This window comes from Alexandromys fortis, unplaced genomic scaffold (assembly GCF_014885135.2).
Source record: "Alexandromys fortis isolate MF-2015 unplaced genomic scaffold, M_Fortis_MF-2015_v1.1 scaffold_33, whole genome shotgun sequence".
Lineage (NCBI taxonomy): Eukaryota > Metazoa > Chordata > Mammalia > Rodentia > Cricetidae > Alexandromys > Alexandromys fortis.
Genome location: NW_026067917.1, coordinates 12,086,139 through 12,106,817, shown reverse-complemented (window position 1 = coordinate 12,106,817; position 20,679 = coordinate 12,086,139). Strand labels below are relative to the sequence as shown.

General features: G+C 34.9%; 1 protein-coding gene across 1 annotated transcript in view; it reads right to left on the bottom strand.

Annotated features, from left to right (window-relative positions):
- Lrp1b (LDL receptor related protein 1B) overlaps positions 1–20,679 on the bottom strand; it is a 1,445,827-nt gene that overhangs the window by 208,846 nt on the left and 1,216,302 nt on the right. The window contains 1 exon segment of the mRNA XM_050139953.1: positions 16,514–16,713. Coding sequence (XP_049995910.1) covers positions 16,514–16,713 — 200 coding nt within the window.

Here is a 20,679-nt window from a genome sequence, read left to right as displayed (position 1 = left end):
ATGTGATCAAGCTCACCCTTAGAGGAAGGCTGCTTTAGCAGAAACAAGAGGCATCCAGCATTTTAAAACTGAAACTAGAAAGTGTGTGTGTGTGTGTGTGTGCGTGTGCGTGTGTGTGTGTGTGTGCGTGTGTGTGTGTGTGTGTGCATGTTTTCCTGATCTTCAACCTGTAGATATTGACTTTCTTCCTTAAAGCTGAAGTTCATTGACTAGAGTTCTGCCACATAAAATGATTACATAGGAATTCAAAGATGAGATATATTTAATACTTGAAAACAGTGTCATGAAATTTGTTCAAGTCATTGATATTTTCATTGTTTGTACATGAAGATGGTCTAAGAGTGAAGGGAAAATACTTCAAATAAAATCTTATTATGAATATAAAGTTATTTTGTTGCTGACTAAAATTACTTTGTAATTATGACTTTCATTGTAAGAGAGAATTTAAATATAGAGACTGCTTGACCGTCACAATATGGATTTTTCAAGTATTCCATGGCAGATTTCGGATGGCAAATAAATAGATAAATACTTCGGTGAGGAACAGATTTCTCTTCCTGTGATGAGCGATTGTTTGGCATATGTTCAAATGCCTCAGGCCTAATGTGCAAATACTAATAGTTTTTCCTTCTGCTAATGATTTCTCAAAGTTATCAGTTCTCAAAGTTATAATCAAGTTCAGATGATGAAAACTTTCAAGACCATAGAAACAGTCTAATAATTTTGGACGATAATAACTAAACGCTCTAAGAGAAAATTAATTGATACAATGGACACAATAACCGCAGCAGTACCGTCTCTCTCATCTTGTGGATTTCACTGACTCAAAATGTTTGTCGTGTTCAGTAGCAACTGAAAGTATATCAAGGTTTCAATACAATTTGTCATGTTTAGGGATGTTTAAGGCCTCATTTTTAAAATGCATGGTAAATTTGTGTTGTCAACAAAAAATAAATAGGCTAAAACTATAGAGAGAGAGAGAGACAGAGTGTGTGTGTGTGTGTTTAAGATAAATCATATGTAATCTGAGAGTTCACTATGATTCAGTCACAATGTAAATAAATAAATAAATAAAAATGAGAAATAGTACAATTACATGTTAAATCATTTAGTATTGGTAGTAAGGTGTCTATCAAGAAATGCACCTGGACAACATACTGAGGAGGCAGAATTCAAGAAAGTTCAGAAAACTTTAGGCATTTTGAATCCTGATGTTAATTCCATATGTCTGTGCAACTTAACTCTCCCTATCCTTGTAGAGATACAGAACCCATCTCTAAATATGATGAGTGTAATTGGGTAAAGGATGAGAAGCACACTTTGCCGTAAAGTATCACATAAGCTTCTTTTACAAATTACTATCTCCTTCCTCTGCTGTATAAATTCAATTTTAAAAAGATAAAAATGTGAATTATGGGAATGGGTGATAATTAGGAGTCCATCACCAGAGGGTATAGGTTGGAAACTTTAAAGTAAAGCGGCAGAGCATTTTGAAATGCTCAGAAACATTCTATTTATGCCCTTTCAGAAGTAATTTTACCATTAAGTATGGGCTCAAAAGTTAATCATCACTTTAAACTTTCCATCTACTGAGATTCAATTGCATTCTGTGGAAAGATGAAGTTTTTGTAAAATTTAGTCAATTAGCATTTTGAAAGTAGCACAATCTTTCCTGCTACTCCAAACTAACTGTCACTTATCTACTGCAAAGTACATAAGTACTTCAGAACTAGCATATTAGTGCAACAAACATCTCTCAGTTCCCAATAAAAACAATATTGAGGCTGAACAGGATTGCAGGGGGATGATAACTTTATGCACTTTATTTCATTTACCATTGCCTAAAGTCGATTGTAAAGTATTGTTCTTCCCAATATTTGGACAGTGAAACATTGCCCAAACAAACAAAATGCATAAGTAAAGGCACTGGTCTTTGAATCTGAATCAGCTTCTCTGCTGGCAAAATCCAGGCATCTTCGCCATGACCATCATCATCCCCACATTCTCTTGGGAAGATGGAGCAGGGAGAACAAGAAAAGCAGAGGGTTCACGTCATAATCTGCAGTTGAAAGTCAGCTTGCTTAATGGCTTGACTGCACTGTTCTGTAACGATCTCCAGATGTGTGCAATTAACTGGACAACTAATTGAGTATGATCAACAGAAATTATTTTTATTACATAGCCATTATAAATTCATGGGCACCAGTGCTTGTTTGGAAGCATCACTCCAGCTCCTGGAATCCATCTATCCAAAGAGTCTGGGATGTTTGGGTGAACGTTCCATCCCAAGCGCCCTCCCCTGGGACTTGCCTCAGATTCCACCTCCATGAAAGCCCGCCAAACTATGGCCCCTCCAGCATCTCTGGAGGGTAAACAACTCCCTTAGTATATTGAAATTGTACCTTGCAGAACAAGCATGTGGTTTTCTGGTCTTCCTTCCCCAGCTCCTCTCTGGGGAACTGAAAGGCTACCCGTGAGCATTGGTATCCATTAAACCTGAGCTTTTTCTAATTCGGGTTGATTTGCTCTGATTTGGATTATTGCGTTGTTGGAGAGGCTTATTGGCTTTCAGAAACTTTTCAATCATTCAGGGCTTATGAAATTGTTCAGTCCATAAAGGTGCTTGCCATCAAACCTAAAAACCAATGCTTGATTTTTCTGGACACACTTGTTTGGTGGTAGAAGTGTAGGTGTATACTCTCACACACAATGTAATTAAAGTAAATTTAGCAAAAATTAGAAATCATTGAATTCAGTAAAGCAAAGTATTAGTTCAAGGTACCAAAATGTGGCTAAATGTACTGAGTATGTAGAAAAGTCAGGTGCCCTGATGAGCCTTCATTTTCTCCTGTGGGACTGACTGTATTTGAGCTCTATTTTTATTTTTTTTATTTACTTCTTTATTGTATGTGTGTGTTGCACAGTAAATATACCCATGTGTGTGTACCACTTCCATGCAAATGCACACAGAGGTCAGAGGGCAAGTTGGTCTTTTCCTCTATTGCTTTCTAGCTTAGATTTGAGACTGATGTGGGAGTGTCATATATCAATCTGTTGATTTCATTGGTTAAGTTATAATAAACCAACTGCTTGGCCTCACTTAGAACATAGATGGGAGGAGTAAACAGAATAGAATTCTGGGCGGAAGAGGAAGTGAGGTCAGACTCTGCTCTGCTCCCGGAGAGACTCGACAGCTCTGCTCTGGAGCAGAGACGCCATGCTTGCCATGCTACACTCTCCCAGGATGGACGAAGGCTAGAATCTTCCCGGTAAGCGCACCTTGGGGTGCTTACATTCATTATTAGTAATGGGCTAGTCCAGGTGCGAGAATTAGCCTGTAAGGGCTAGAGTTCATGGGCCAAGCAGTTCTTAAATGAATACAGTTTGTGTGTTGTTATTTCGGGCATGAGCTAGCCAAGCGGCCGGGGTGTTGGGGACGCAGCCCCGCCGTTCTTTATTTCAACATGAGACTGGCTTCCTCACTGAACTGAAGCTGTTTACCTATGCTGGTTGTCTTGAGTGGTCCAGACCTCCACCTGCACAAACTCTTATACTAGGATGATGGGATTTTAAGTGTTTCTTGGGGATTTGTACTAAAGTCCTTTGCTTTATTACCCAGTACAGTATTTCCCCAAAATCCTTAAATTCAATTTTAAAAGTTTTGCTTTATTCCTATGTTGCAGCTTGAATGAAACTGCCCCACTCAGGCTCATATACTTGAATGTTCCACTCCTAGGTGCTGGAGCTATTGGGAAGGAATGAGTGGGAAGTGTGGCCTAATAGGACGAGGTTTGTTATTTAGGGTAGGCTTTTGGGTTTCAAAAGTCCACTGCCATTACCAATTAGCTCTCTTTCTCTCTGTCTCCTGCTTGTGGGTCAGGTATGAGCGTTCAGTACTGCTCCAACACCATGACTGTCTGCCTGCTGCCTTGTTTCCTGCCCTGAGAGTCATGAACTCTTACTGCCTGGAAGTATTAGTGCTAGTAATAAAAGTTTTTTTTTTATAACTTCCTTTGATCATGGTGACTGTACAATGCACAAAACATAACTAGGAAAAAAACACAATCCCTGTAATTATTATGTAGAAATGACTATATAGGCTTCATTAGCATTTTCTTACATTAAACAAGGGTAAAGAGTACGACCACCAGATTATGCAGGTACTTTTACAATGGAGTCAAGTCAAAGCAGAACAACAGCTTATTATGATTTTTTATTGTCATATATGATTTATGCATTTATTGATTATGCCTTGTGTTTTAATTAGAAAATAACTAAATAAAATTACCAGTTAAAGTTAAGCTAGCCCTTTCTATACAAATTAATACATTTGAAATATTTGTCTCTGAAAACTTCAAATCAAACCTAAATACTCTGGTTGGTTTCTAAAATGCTAAAGACATCTCCAATGCTTATTTCCAATTCTATGACCCAAAGAGCATGTACTTCTACACATGAAATACTGCACAGGAGCTTTAGCGTTTTCTCTTGGAGTTTAATCTACACAATCTCTTTTACAATAGGCAAGAATCCTGAGGAAAACACAGGAAAGTTTAACAAAGGCATTTTTTTTTTCAGAGACGTGAATGTGACTAAAGTAGACTGATCGTTTTTGCTTATATCTCTAACAAGAGTGATAAAAATATACCTGAGAAAAAGTGAACCACCTAAGAAGGGGAGTTGATGGAGGAAGGACATTGGTTAATTATAATAAAGAAACTGCCTTGGCCCATTTTATTGGTTAGAACATAGGTGGGTGGAGTAAACAGAAGAGAATGCTGGGAGAAAGAAGCTAAATCAGAGAGTCACCATGATTCTCCCACTCCAGACAGATGCAGGTTAAGATCCTCCCTGGTAAGCCAGCTCATGGGCTACACAGAATATTAGAAATGGGTTAGAACAATATGTAAGAGCTAACCAATAAGAGGCTGGAACTAGCTGGGCCAGGCAATGTTTAAAAGAATACAGTTTCCATGTAATTATTTCTGGGCATAAGCTAGCCATGCGGGCTGCTGGATGCTGGGGATGCAGCCCTGCCGCTCCTATCTCAACAGGGAGTGCCCACTGTTAGATGAATTTGGCATAGAGGGAAAAAGGAAGAACAACTCTTTCGGATTTTCTCTTCTATACCATCAAATATTCTGCCACTGCTCCCTGGAGTAACGCTAACTTAAACCCAGGCATTAACGTGTCCTGAAAATACAGTTAAAATATCAACCTTCCAGAAGTGAGCCAAGGCAAATACTCTTATGTAGAAAAACTAGAACCCTCCAATTAATATTTTAGGGTTACTATGTTATTTAATGTGTCTCTTCCTGATTCAAAACTTCAGCCAAAGCCTCTAATCCCTTAGCAAACATTCGCACTATTCATTCAGATGAAATGACAGTGTTCAACTGAGAACACCACTAGTCCTGTATGCTAAAATTTCCTGATATAACCGTTTTCCTTGGTATCTTTCAAGAAAGGTATAATCACAGGTATAAAGATGGGGTGGGAATTGAAATAGTTCTGGATGAGACGGTTCAGAAAAAAATAGCATTTAAAACTATGCAGTGGGATTGAAGAAAGATGAGGGAAACACACAGTCTGGGAAAGAGATGATAAAATGAAAGGTGGGCAGGAAGAGGTTTATCATGCAAGAGAAAGTGAAATATTCATTTTTATTTCGAACATGAAATGACAATGACCAACAGGTGGGAGGAACACAGTTTCTATCTCATGAAGGTAAACAGAGAAGAGTGGGGTAGGTGGAAAATGCCCAGGGCATACTGATCTTCAGAAAATGAGGACAGAGAAAGTGATAGCACCACCAAATATAACCACTGTGATGAAATGTAACCTCACTGGCAAGATTTTATCTCCTTTGTCAATATCATGCCCCCTTTAGAGTTGCTTGTGTAATATAACTTAAAGATAATTTTCTCTTTAAAGTATCTGAAATATGCATGTATTATTCTTCCTTATAAATATTTTTGTTGTTTTTTAAAGCATCCTTGCTTAATTTTTAAGTAATACCCCCACATAATAAATTGCAAGCAAAAGGATCTAAAATTTATTGTTCTAAAACAATAAAAACCTTACAAAATTCTAGGAAGACTAAGGCTAGAAATGCTTCTGAATATTAGAATAAGGAAAAGCTATTTTTGTCCAGTAAATATATAACATTTCTTTCAGTCACTTTGTAAACAAAAATCAACCTTCTTGATTCAACACATGTCTTAGAACACAGACAAACTTAAGCAAATACTGCGTGGGATTAGATTTCAGGAGGCCACCTTTGAATACAGTAATAAAATAAGGAAATCTAATAAAATTCCAATTGCTTCTTCAGTGTACTGGTACATTACATGTTTAAATTTTTGTCCTGTGTCTAATTTACAGTGACAAGTATAGCAACTGATGTTGTATTCAGAAATCTTCAAACTTAAGCAATTATTGAGAGTGGTTTATGAGGGACACCCATGGGAGCAGAAGAATAATTGGGAGCAGGAGAAAAATGACATGTTCTGACAAGTGTTTGGGGATTTGGATACAACTATGAATCACTAGTAGAATTGCAAAATGGTGGAGCCACTCCGAAAATGATTTAACAGATCTTAAGCAACCTTCAGAACCCAGCAGAGCTGTATTTAAGAATATTGAAACTGGGATCTCAGATTCATGTTGGTACATAATGAAGGATAGGCATTGTTCATGTCTTTCTATGGATGGATGGGCAAATTAAGTGTTTTCTAATGAATGGAATATTACTTAAGCATAAGAAAGGGATACGGTGCTGACAAATAGGATAAGAAAGTGGACTCTAAAAATGCATGCTAAAGGAAATGGTCCAGATCCCTTCCCACCAAAAAAAAGTAAGACTGCAAGGTATACAAGGAACTTACAATGAGCATACTGATAAAGATAGAAAGTGGGAAGCGGTTACCACGGACAAGGGGATGGCAATTAGGAACTGAATGTTTAACTGAAACAATATTTACACTAAGGAGACAATAAAAAGTTTTGGACATAAGGCATGGCAATGATTTCTCCAAATTACAAATATATTTAATGCTTCTGAAGTATATCTTTACAAAAAAAAAAAAACAAAAATTAAGCTGTACTTAAAAAAAGAGGACTTAAGGCACTAGGGAAATACAGGTGGATGGCATTTGTGGTACAACTTTATCTAGAATTTCCTGTATCACTTGTCTACATTCTCATCTCAAGTGATACAGACTGTTGACACACCTTGGGAATATTGGTTATGTACAACTCAGCACAATACTCTATTTTACCTGTTTAAAATTATCCTGTTATGAGTGGCGTATGGCCTTTTCAGAAACTTAAGCTCTGATAACATATCCGAATAATAAATGTGAAATTTTCTTCAGTACTATGAATGATACTGTAAAAATTATAGTGTGCTAAGTTTTTAAAAGTTCACCCTTAATGGACCTTCTCTGATAGTACCACTGTAATCTCTGACATAAGTGAGGAAACATTGTTTCATAAACTTGAAAAAGGCAGATCCATGCTTTTCTGTAATATTCTGTATCATTGGAAAGTGAAGATTCAATGTGACATGGGCAATAGAAATTATGGTCTGTATTTATTCCTCCCTCCCTCCTGTCTTTCTTTCATTCTTATTTTTTCTTTCTTTCTCTTCTCTTATTTTTGTTTTTGAAGGCAGGGCTTCTCGGTATAGCCCTGGTAGTCTTAAAACTCTCACAGTAGATCAATCTGGTCTCGAACTCACAGAGATCAGAGGGTCTCTGCCTCCCGAGTGCTTGGATTAATGGCATGCATTAATTTGTCTTCTTTGTCTTAAGATTTGGGTCCAACTCTCAGTATTTCAATATGCAGATCATTTAAACACTGTTCAGAGAAAGCTACTCAGTCTCCCCCTTCAAGACATGTCAGCAAGAAGAATCAAGGACTTTTAACAAATTAAAAGCTACCAGCTTCATTGAAGACCTGTCTAGTTCCTTGGGTGCCACATGGAAGTGTCCAGTCATGACCTTTCATATTCCAGATCAGCAGAGCTGTTATTCTGACTCTTTCATGAGGAGACTGACCCTAACTTCTAAGCAGAAGCACACATTATATGTCCCAGATTTTCTCTGATAAAGACTACACGATGCAAGTCATGGTCTTCTAATACACAATATTTTCTAGGCACAAAATTGAGAATTGCCTGCATGCCTCAGTGCTGTGGAAATTCCCCCACACCAATAAGATGCTGTCTGCTTAGAACTTAGAAAATGATCTATAGAGCACAGTTTGCCCAATACTGCATGAACATGCACACTTCTTGCCCATTTCTGTAAGGCGCCTCAGAGCCGATGTCAATATCATAGATGGCGGGGCTGATAAATCATGGCCAATTGAATAATAAATTCATTTGGTGCCTTCCATCTTCACTCTTTACATTTGATTTCTGGGGTGAGTGGTCACATCCATCTACCAGAATTCCCACAGTCAGGCATCTGATTTACAGCTCCAGAAGCAAAATGATAAATATGCCTCCGAAATCAAACCGGAAAAAAAAATGCATTACACAAGCATTTCCCTATGCGTTCTGGGTTGTCCTAGGGAAAAGCTGAAGTAAGGAGATAATTGATGAAAATAAAAGCCAACAAATGAACAGGGGAAAAACCCCTTCTCTGGGCTTGAAGAAGCGGTAGGGTAGGTAAGAGTGTTAGTCTCACAAACATAAGGAGTTATTTTTGATCCCCAGCAGCAGAAACAAGCCAGGTGTTACTGTGTAAGGTGAGAGACCCAGAAATAGGATCAAGTCAGGGGAAGGGAGACCCCAGTGGTTTACTGGACATACTATATAGCAGATGTGGCAAACTCTGGGTTCAGTTAGAAACCTCCATATCAAACAATCACAGCAAAAACAATAGCATAATATTGTGGAATATTATTTTCAGGTGTGTGACATTTGTTTATGCTGCATTTGTTTAACTCTGTGAAGCTGTGTTACTATGCCTCTCATAAACATGTAAGGGTCCTAATAAAGAGATGAATGTTCAATAGAAAGGCTTAAGTAAGGATAGGCAGGGCTAGCAGACAAAAAGTATAAACAGGAACAGAAATCTGCTAGGAGAGAAGAAGAGCAAGTAAGAAGAGAACAAAAAAAGAAGGACATCAAGGGCCAGCTACCTAGTTCCACAGCAAGCCATGAAGTAAGAAGAAAAGAAAGATATATAGAAATAGAGAAAGGCCTAGAGATGTAAGGTAATATGGATAATTTAGGATAATAAAATCTGGCAAGAAACAAGCCAAGCTAATGCCAGGCATTCATAAGTAAGAATAAGTCTCCATGAGTGATTTATTTGGGAGCTGGGTGGTGGGACCCCCAAACCGCAAATCTCACAACAGCAGATGCCACCCAATATTAGAACATTTTCTGCAGACACACTTATATACAGTCCCCAACACACATTAATGCACACTAACATACTGAATATTAATAATTAATTAAATCAGTAATAAATAATAAATTAACTAATTAATTAAAAACAATCTACTTCTGTTTACCTTCTCTAAATTCCAAACAAGAAACACACTGAAGACTTTGTCTATGGACAGGAGCCTTGAACAGTCTGTGGCAACAGGATCTCCGAAGCTCTGAAGCACACCTAATGCTCCCTAGCTCACTTGTGTGCACATTTGTGAGAGGATGGACTTGTTGAAGGTGACCAAGGACTCAAATGAAAGTAGTGGCTAAAGTATCCATATTTCAAGTGTATATATATAATGTGATATTTCTAAAACAATGTCATGGTTTGCAATTCACACACAGTTTAACACAACATGTCCTGTTCAAAGCCTCAAATTCAAAGGCATGATCAGCACTGAAGATTTGAGACGTTTTATAAATTACGGTTAATTTCAGTTTATCATCCTGGCTTGGAAACATTTCTAGAGTAAGTGAACTGTATTTTGCTTTCTCTTATTGGCTTTAATTACAAACAGCAGCACATTTTGTGAAGCCTCCTCTTTGCAATGGGCTGTGATGAAAGGAATATTTTTTTTTCAAAAGTACTAAAATGTAGTGTCTAACCATGAACAGAACATTCTGAAGATTTTTCTTTAACAGTTAGGCTTGTTTTTTGGACTGCTGCCTTTTCATGTTAAAACTTTTCAAATATTTAAATTATCTTCAAATACAAATGCAAAAGCTTGTGAGACTCATGATACATAGACAAAGTTGCCTCGCTTCTGTGATATAATTGTTACCCTGTAGAAAAAGATTCTTTCGATATATTTTATGCTATTTCCCCAGAAGCATGCTGAAACTAGAATTCCTTTTCATAGTATCAGTCTAATACTTTATGATGTGTAGTTTTAATAATCACACAGAACATCCCCTTCACATCACAAACTAGACTCTCAGATGAAACAATGACAGGATTTAGGCTATGACTAATCCTCAGGGTTTTTGATAGTGGCACTTAAATGTTCAGGATGGTCTGGTTGGGACAGACTGTTATCCTTTAAATGGATGGAGAGAGAAAACATAATTCCATGGAATTCTTTAGTTTATCCACTATGTAGAAGACAAACCATTGATGAACTGTAGTTTATATCCAACACCTGTTCATCACAGAAATTAGTAAATCAATATAAATTCCAACATGTAGGTAAACATGGGCATAGCCATCTTAACTACACAAGATTAAAACACTTGGAAACAAGTTGAAATGTAGAGAAAACTTGTTACAACAGATAACGTCTCAAGATCAGAAGTACCTTCTTACTTCTTATCACTTACACTTTTGTTATTACATTGAGTATTTTCAGACAATTGTTTTGCAATACTTCTTCTTGATACATATTCAGTTCCAGGAAACAGTTTTTAGAATGTGGAAAACTAAATCTAAATTTATGTCCTTTGATAACAATAGTTAGAATGAACTTTGGTTCACAATTGAATTTTCTGGTGTTTTATTTGCTTTTCGTTAGTAAAATCAGAAACTCTTGTTCAGACAGGTATACAATCCTTGCTGATGTTCCTTTCTGGACACGTCAGTCACCTGATTTTAGTAATGAACAATCCAGGGAAAGGCAAAAGAGCTTGAATTCTGTGAAAAGAATTCCAAAGTAAGATTTATACGTTTCCCTGGACTTTAGGAAATACAGTTAGATTGGAAACAACAAACTATAACATCAAACTCCACTGACAGAACAGGTCCCAGTGAGATGGCTGAAGGCCAAAAACATGAGAGTTTTATGTAACAGTATTAAATACTAGCCTTTGGGCTATAGTTATGTTCTAAGGACCCTCTGCTCCTGAATGGGATAAATGCTCCTATGAAAGGAGTTTTGGAAAATTTCTTCCTTCTCCCCGTTTGTGGGAATGTATGAAGGCCTGTAATCGAAGCAAAGCGTCTGGAGGTATAAAATATATCAGCACCTTGATCATGAGTTTCCCAGCCTACAGACTGGGAGAAACAGGATAGTGTTGCTTAAACTGCTACACATAGAAGAATTTGTTCCCCAAACTGAGATAAACTAAGGCAGTGATTTTTAGCTTTCCTAGTTCTGTGATCCTTTAATACGGGTCCTCATGTTGTTGTGGGGTCCCCAACCATAAAACTATTTTGTTGCTACTTCATAACTGAAATTTTTCTACTGTTATGAATCATAATGTAAATATCTGATATGGAGGATATCTAATATGTAACCACATTATAAAAGTTATTCAGAAAGGGTCATGACTCACAGGTTGAGAATTGCTGAATTAAGGCAACAATATCTATTTTTAGTGCATGGATATTCTTTTCCCTCTACTATAGAAGCAAACAAACACAGGAGTTTATCAGATAGAAACTTGAGTGTAGTTACACTGTTGAACAGAATTTGCTATGCTTGCTTGTACATTGTATAAACTAAAATCTATCATTTAATTGGCCTCTAAAAATCTCAAGTGTCAGACACATTTTTATCTATGTGTACACTTTTATTCACTCTATCCCTGTGTAATAAGAGATACTATTATAAGACACCAAATTTTCTATTATGGTTTTAAAAGATGAAGTCTATAGAAGAGAGAAGGCATTAAAGCTTTGGTAGAAGGCAGATTTCTCTGAGTCTCTTGATTATGAGCTATGCGACTGTGGACTAAATATTTAATCTCTGAAGTCACTTGACTGATGTAAATGGATCTCATGCCCCATGATGGGATGATTATAGAAGCATCCACAGTCTTGAATAAAATAGGACTAAACTGAATGGATGTGTTTATGAGAGATGAACATGGTGCTTGGATCCCCTGTGAAAGGTATAGAACACAATCTCTCAAAACTAAATCAAGAAGTGGATTTCATGTTATCTCATACAGTATGATACATAAAACTTTATATTTTTGAAAATTATTTCTGTATGGTATTCATAGTAAGGCACTTATAGATTAACATACATTTCACAATGCTAAAAGAATGAACATCAGAAGTTTTTATGTTACTAAAATCAATAGATCTCTTATCAGAACAGAGCTTTGTGATTCAATAACTTCACTTTGGTGTACTGAATTCTTGAAAAGTGCATAAATGTATTGGGATCTAACAGCTCTAACACAGAGAGGACTACATTCCATTTAGTAAGGGAAATATATAATATTCATTATATACCTCGTATGTGCAGCCCTAATCTGTCCACTGTTATATTTGCTAATTTATTCGAGTTAGCCGATGAGCTAGTATTGAATATGACACTGTATCCCTTTTCCCCCAGTGAGAATCACTTCAAACATTTTCTCCTGAAATATTTTAACAGTGTTTAAATTGGTTGCCCTTCCAGGGTCATTCATTTTCCACACTGCTGTCAAAACTAATAACAGTATTCCGTAAACTAAACACCATCAATGGCTCCCTATGACCTAAGAGATGACTACCAAATTACAAAGTATATAAGACTTGTCAAAATATGGCACCAATTTGTTCTTGTTCATCTCAGTCATTATCTATTTTCTATCCTTTTCAGGCATGGACAAATTATCTAACAGTTACACTGATTGAAGATTCTGCTATACTTGGCACATGCTATTTTTCTGTATGAAGTGTGTTCCATACTTTTCCATGCATAAAGACCTGTAGAGTCCCTAAGAACCTAGAACTGTCCACACTGAAAAACTTTCATTATGCCCGTTTCTATTTTCACATTCAGATCTTTTTCTCTAAACTACTGTTTCCAATAAACTTTGATTTAAAGACAGTAGCTTGTTCATCTTCAGAATTCCAAAGTTTAATGTAATGCATCTCTCAGAGGGTCAGTGATTGTGGAATGGGTGAATAAATGACTTGGCATCCAAAACATAGAAATAAAAACTTTTGATGAACCAATGGGTATGTAATTTAAAGTAAACTGATATAATAATCCAAGATCAATATAATATTTTACTATGCTGAATTATATTATTAACGTTTTATCTTGTGTTATACTATAAAATAATATCATTCTAAGCATGCTGTATAATATATTCTTAGGTAAATGTGAGTGTGTATGTATGTGTGTGTGCGTGTGTGTGTTTAGTTTAAGGAGAAGTGCACATGACTACGTGAGATTAAATTTTAACATTTCTAGGTCAACATTTTGATTAACATATTTTGAACTCTTATGAAATACTGTGTTAAGGTCCAAGAAATGCGAGCTTGGTATTGGGGTCTAAATAGGAAGGAGTGGGGAAAGTGAAGTGTACCTTGGATGCATTCTGTATCATATTCAAAGCACAGAGATTAGAAATCTCATTGGTTCACAAACAGGACAAACAATAAAAAAAATTTTTCAGAATAGCTAAGTTGATAGAGTGCTTGCTTAATACACATGAAGCCCTGGTCTCAAGCCCCTAGCACCATAAGAACCCAGCATGTTGGCCTGTCTATAATCTGAAGATAGAGACATTAACATCTGAAATTCAAGGACATCCTCAGCTACCTAACTAGTTTGGGTCCAAATAGGGATATATGAGGGTCTATCTAAAAAATCAATAGCCATATACAAACAAAGAATGCTTCACAGACAGAATTACTGTATGCTTATGATTGAATAAATCTGGAGGAACAAACATTCTATAAAGTACAGAGTTAAATTTAAAGATTATTATTCCTCATTATTAAAACTTGGTGTATGAATGAAAGTGGTTCTGAAACTATCATTATTGATCATTCACAATTCTTTGTTAGACTAACACCCTGCCTGAAGTGCTTGGCTTCATGTTTCACAGCATAAATCAATGAAATTAATAACAATTGTCAGGATGAGAGGAAAAGGTGGTTAGAGAAAAACATCACTCAAATTCATAAAAGTGTATCATTTTGGGTCTCAAATCTGCACTTCCTACCCATGCCTAGAGCAATCAAAATCATCTTTCCCAGTACAGTACTTGAAATCTTCCCCTGGCTAGCTGTGGAGTCAGCATAATGCAGGCTTAAGTCATTCTACATTAGGCAGTTATTATCTTGTATCCTGGTATTGGCAGCTAAGTCACTCAATAATATCTCAGTGGTCTTTCTGGAAGATGCCTTGGCAGAAACGATTTCTTGCTACAACAAATTTTTTCTTCACTTCTCTCCCTACTTGTGCCTGACACTGTTTTTTAAGTCATTTTTAAGCCTAGTACCATAGTGATAGGACCATCTATCAGTCAAATATTTCACTTTTAAATACTATGGAGCCACATCACTCTTCTGTATTGTATCTCTACCCACAGTCATCCCTAGCCTCATGAGTGCAAGTTACCGTGTAAATGGGAATTTAATTTTACATTAAATATTTCAGATCACTCAGCAACAGACATGATATATTTCAAAAATATATCCAAAGGATGTTGTCAATATTTCTTAAGAGTTCTGGTATTTGACCTATAAATATTTAATACTCAAATATCCACAGTTCAGTTTAAGAGCAGGCAAACACCTTATAATACAATATATTTTCAATATATAATAGCATATTAAATACTCTCATGTGTTTTACTATACAGTAAATTTTATCAAAGATTAATATACTTACAGAAGTTTAGTACATTTTCTAGATGTAGGCTCAACATTTATAGGAACAGATAAAACTTTGAATATATCAACCTATGATTACAACGAACATTTGCTCTTGATTCTTTGAGTATAGGGAATATTGTTAAAGCTAAGCATAATTTGATTTGGTTTTGTGTGATCAAATTTATACCTTACTCATTGACTGATTGTTTCCTTTGATTGAGTCCTGGTGGGTTTTCTTAATGTTCATAATCAGTCTGTCAACACTTAAGTGTGTTGCATGTGCTTAACTAATCTCTGTGTTCTGGTATAGGAGCACCTCTGACAACTGCTCAGCAATGCTTGTTAGAAAAACCAAATTGTTTATAGATCGGCATAAAGGACATTAGTCAAAATTAGTGACACTTTAGGGCATTTTATGTCCTTTCGTTTGATTCTCATGGCTCCAAAATTTTGAGGCCCTCATGCCAACACACAGTTTCAGAGTTTCCCCTGACAAGGAACTAACATCTTCCCTTATTTTCTTTCTATTTCTCTTTTTCTTTTGTTTTCGAATTCTGTTCTATGCTTAAAGGATATATGAGAAATCACTCTAAATTAGATTGAACTAAGGGACTGGGCTCTCTGCACTGCATGTGTTTGAGATGTTTAGACATCAAAATTCCAAATAGCTAAAGCAATGTTGATTTGTAAAAGGTCAGGACAATGTTAATATCATTCTTTACTCAGAACAATATTCTACATGGATTTCCAACATTTGAGAGTTCTATCAATCATTTCTTGCTTTTTAGATCTATATAAACTTTGTCCATATTTCTTTCCTTTACCGAAGCTTTTCTATCAAATTGTTGCCACTTTCTAATTATTTCATCTTCATCTATTTTTATTTAGTATGCATTTCTCTTCTCATAATTTCTCCTTTATTAATTTCCTTTACAAATTTGCTATAATTTTGGAACTAATATATTATAGAAATTAAAAACAACGATTTATTGAATCTAATATTTTGAAATATACATATATGTATATTTTTTGTGTTATTCTGATGTGGAAGTTATTTTTTGTTGTGGTAGAGTATAACTGTACACTTAATCATGTGCTAATATTATCTTCAAGTATTACTTATTGGTTTATTAAAATTTTACTTAATTTTAACTTTTATTCTTTGTTTTTTTGAGACAGGGTTTCTCTGTAGCTTTGGAGCCTGTCCTGGAACTAGCTCTTATTTTTAACTTTTAAAGAAAACTCGAATATCACATAATACAATAAAAAACTATATTCCAATCAAATGTTTTCTATTCTAATTCAGTGAGGACACATGTAAATATTAATTTAGAAAACCATCACCCATTTGTTTATGTAGAAAAGTACAATTTACAATTAAAGTAAACTTACACTTTCAAAATTGTATATATATATACATTTATATACTTATAATTATGCATATAGTTAAATAATTGCTTCATAAAATATTTAAATTAATATTTTCAGCAGTTGTAAATATTGACTTGTTTATAAGCTAGACCAACCTTTGTGTCTGTGAGATCCATCCATGTTGCTAAATTCAATGTGATTTTCATCAGCCCAGTAGAGTCTATGGTTTACATAATCTATTGTTAGTGCCATAGGTCTAGAAATCTTGGTTTCTATGACAACACTCTGATTGGTTCCATCCATTCCGACACGGCCAATGTGTTGATACTCACAACAGTCAATCCAGTACAAATATCTAGGAAAGAGAATCAACAGCCATTTCGTTGACAGTAGCTGCTGGTGTAAAACATCACACAATATTTTACCTTTTGTTTTCATTGTTTCTAAATTAATTCTTGATGTATCTCTGAACTGCAGCATTCATGGCAGACTTTAGTGCAAACTCTTCTTATATTTTTTGTTTGTTTGTTTTTCAAATTAATGATATAACACTGTTCAGGACATTCATTTATCATTCATCATGTTCTTGTTAATATACAAGCACACAGATTATGAGCTTATTTTACCTCTGCAAACTCACAGAAGCATAAAATTAATGAATGTAAAATTGTGGCAGTGATCTCTACTGTTAAAAGGATAAAACAACCACTGTTGTATCTTCCATCTATCTGCCTCTATCTATCTACTATCAGTTTTGACTTGTTACCCATTTAAACTATAGATGTTATTTCATTGGTTGGAATAAGCATTATCACTGATATGCACTGCACTAGTATAAATATTTATTTTTACATAATGTAAACAAGAAAATTAAAATTGAGTGGATTGCTTCTTAAAGCAGCTATATCTCAAGCCTATAAGAGCCCACAATATTTGTTTGGCTGTGTATCTAGTCAGTGTCTTCATAGGACTTCCTACCTAATAGCATATTTCAATTATGATATCAGAAGGTCTGTGACAGGAATAGGAAAGAGAGCAAAAAAAGTAAAATTTATCTTGATACTCTTGAAGTTACACTAATCAGCCTGAGTTAAATATTAATTCTGCATCATGTGAAATACAAAATACACAGGCAACACATTACCAAGAATTTCTGCGGAACCTAAACTAATTTGACTTGAGTTAGAAAAATCCCATCAATTTTCGAGAAGGTCCCATGAGCTGCAGAGAGGAAGGTATATTCTTTCCTATTAGGGCGGAATGTTCTATAGATTTGTTGCAGTGAACAGTCGTATATCTGTGTTAATTTTGAATTCACTTGGGAAATTTTATACCACCAAGTAACGATAGTTGCCAAAACCATTAGAAAATGATGTTCTGTGTATTTGATTCATACTTAGTTATTATTTGTTTTGAAAAAAACAGCCTATTTTCACAAAAAATATAACCTAGACAAAACATTACACATCTTTCTCATGAACTAAGGGAGAAACATGTGAAGTAAGAAATTGACAAAAAGAAATCATAGTGACTAGCAGTTCACCTTGCTTCAATAAAGCAGTATACACCCCCATGTACTATTAGCACTGTATTTGGAGTATTAATACTAACCTTTCCTGCTATGCTCCTGTAGGGATTTTTATACATATTCATATCAGTTAATTTTCTTGTGCTTATGCATCGTTTAGTAAAATATTAAGCACTATTTCAGTGATTTTTTGCTAAATTAAGAATGGTATAAAAGAGATAGTCTTTGTATTTCTATTTAATCAGGAACATACAGTTATATACAGTTATAGTTACACTTAAAATATATTAAAACCAGGATATTAAACACAAATGCAATCAGCAAAAATTCTGAAAATGATTGCATGTGAAAAGCATGATTTTGAAACTCCTAATAAAATTATGAATTACAAATGCCCTAAATTCATAGAAATTTCATTCTAAATTTTAGCTTCATTCTTATCGATTTTTCACTCCAGGCCTGATTTGCACAATCATCACTAGGATGTCAGGTAGAATCAAAATGACTACATCATGAAAGTCAATTTCTGTTCAATATTGCTTTCAAAAGTTCTTAAGTGTCCACCATCTGAAATTCCTTAACATTAAGTCCTCCATAATTCAAGGGACTAAATATTTTATTCCAGTCATTTATTGCTATTTAAGTGTGTGGACTTAGAATGTGTCAGTTCCTCATTATAATTTCAAGTTATTGCTTCGGGGCTTTCATTATGTTATTTGTCTTACAGGTGCCTCTTTAATTAAAAGATATGTCTGTGAACATGTAACTCATATTGTTTCCTCTCTTTTCCCCAATTTATTTCTTGATTATTGTTAGTTCCTATTTTCATGTTAGATTTGAAGAGGTATGGTTGAGAAATGTTTTGTAAAACCCATATTTTCATTGAACCACACTTAAGAACATAACTGCTCTACCTGATATTGCAAGGCTCTAAGAGGGCAATGAAAATCTCTCTGCTGTTGTTAGGCACCAACAGACAATATTATTTATTTCCTTAGCAGTAATGGAATTAGAGCACAAATAGTCAACAAAATCATTTTTGCTTTATTACAGCATAATTGAACAATGATGATATAGGGTTGCTTGACTCACAATCAGAAAGCTGTTCTCCTACAGTCAATGACAGAAAATGTCTAACACACCTTACTGCCCTTCTTAAGTGGAAATTTCCCTTGATGTTAGAGTATGTATCAGATATTTCTAAGCACTGGTGGATAGGAAGCAGAATGTGAAAGTATGTTTACCTAAATAACTTCCCAAGTAAATTTAGTACTTGTGGACATAAAAATATTGACAAAGTATTTTATAAATATGTTAAAGAGAGTGCATGGTTATTCGTGGATTTTTTAAACAAAATTTGTGTTTACTTTAACCCAAAACTTATCTTTATAATTAGTTTTGAAATTTCTCATGGAATGCAACTTTTTCTTTCAGATTTTAGAACACAGCAAGACTGTGTGAACCTAGATTTAAACAACCTTCATGAGCCTAAAATTTATAAAATGTTGAGAAAATTCATTAACAACTTATTTTTATGAGGCCATCATGAAAAGTGTAGGTGCTAATACTTAAAGCAAATTTAGATAATAACTAAGCATTCTAATGATTATTCGGCAATATTATCTTATTATCCAATACCTCACATATATCCTTTTGTGAATTAATATTCTTTTGGTTTAATAATATCCACTCAGTAGGATACTAGCTATATTAGATTATTCCTGTGCAACTATATTATGCTTTTGGATTTCATGTATATTATCACTTTACTTGCCAAATAAAATACTCATTAAATGGAACAATATTTAAAAAAATCTATAATTAAGAAAGGTACCATGACACTGTGAGTGCTCCAAAGAGGATAACCTGTTACCTTATGAAGGCACAGCATCTTCTCCTTTGAATATATAAGAATAATTTAGTATACATGTATGTTTCAAATTTGATAGTGAGTCTTCTATAGGCAAAATGGGTGTTTTTTTCTTCAAAAGAGAACTACCAAATAATTACCTATGTGGAACATTTGTTCATGATAAATAATATGACAATTAATTGTTCAATGACGATATTTAGAGCTTAAAATTTTGCCAGGTAATATACAATATTTGTCTAAGATATGATAAGAAAAGTCATAGCCCCAATGGTACCTACTGTATAATTACAACCATGTATAACTATTCAAAAGAATATCTGTTTGTAACCATAACAACAGACTCTGCGCTCTTAAAGAAGTGATTGTTTGAAATGAATTAAATTATGAGCATCAGCAACATCTTATTTTCTCAGAATTCAGGTAAGAAAATTAGAGAGACATCTTGCTCCTAAATTTAACTCTAAAACTGAATCATTGAAATAATCATGCGTGTTCATTTCTTGTGGATTATGCCTAAATAAAAATATACTTTACTCAACTATTTACAATTTTAAAATTAATGAGAGGAGTGTTTTAGTGTAACTGCAAAGTCTGAAGGTAGGTTTATTTGCTTTGCACACAAAATTAGAAATTAAATTTTTATCCTGGCCTCTCATTTCCTCACAGCAAGCATTTCTCCTTTATGATAGCTTCCTTTGAAACATGCAGGTCATTTACAGTTCAACCACGTATTTGCTTTTGCAGAGGTATGGGTTCATGTCCCTAAAGCTATGACCCACACAGTCTTGTGTGTATGTTCAATTACCTGTTTATTGCCTGGCTGCACAACGTGTCTATCAGACACACTGGATATACCATAGAATTTAAGCTAAACCTACTCACTTCTAGATGGAAATTTAAGGCATTTATAATGAAAGGCA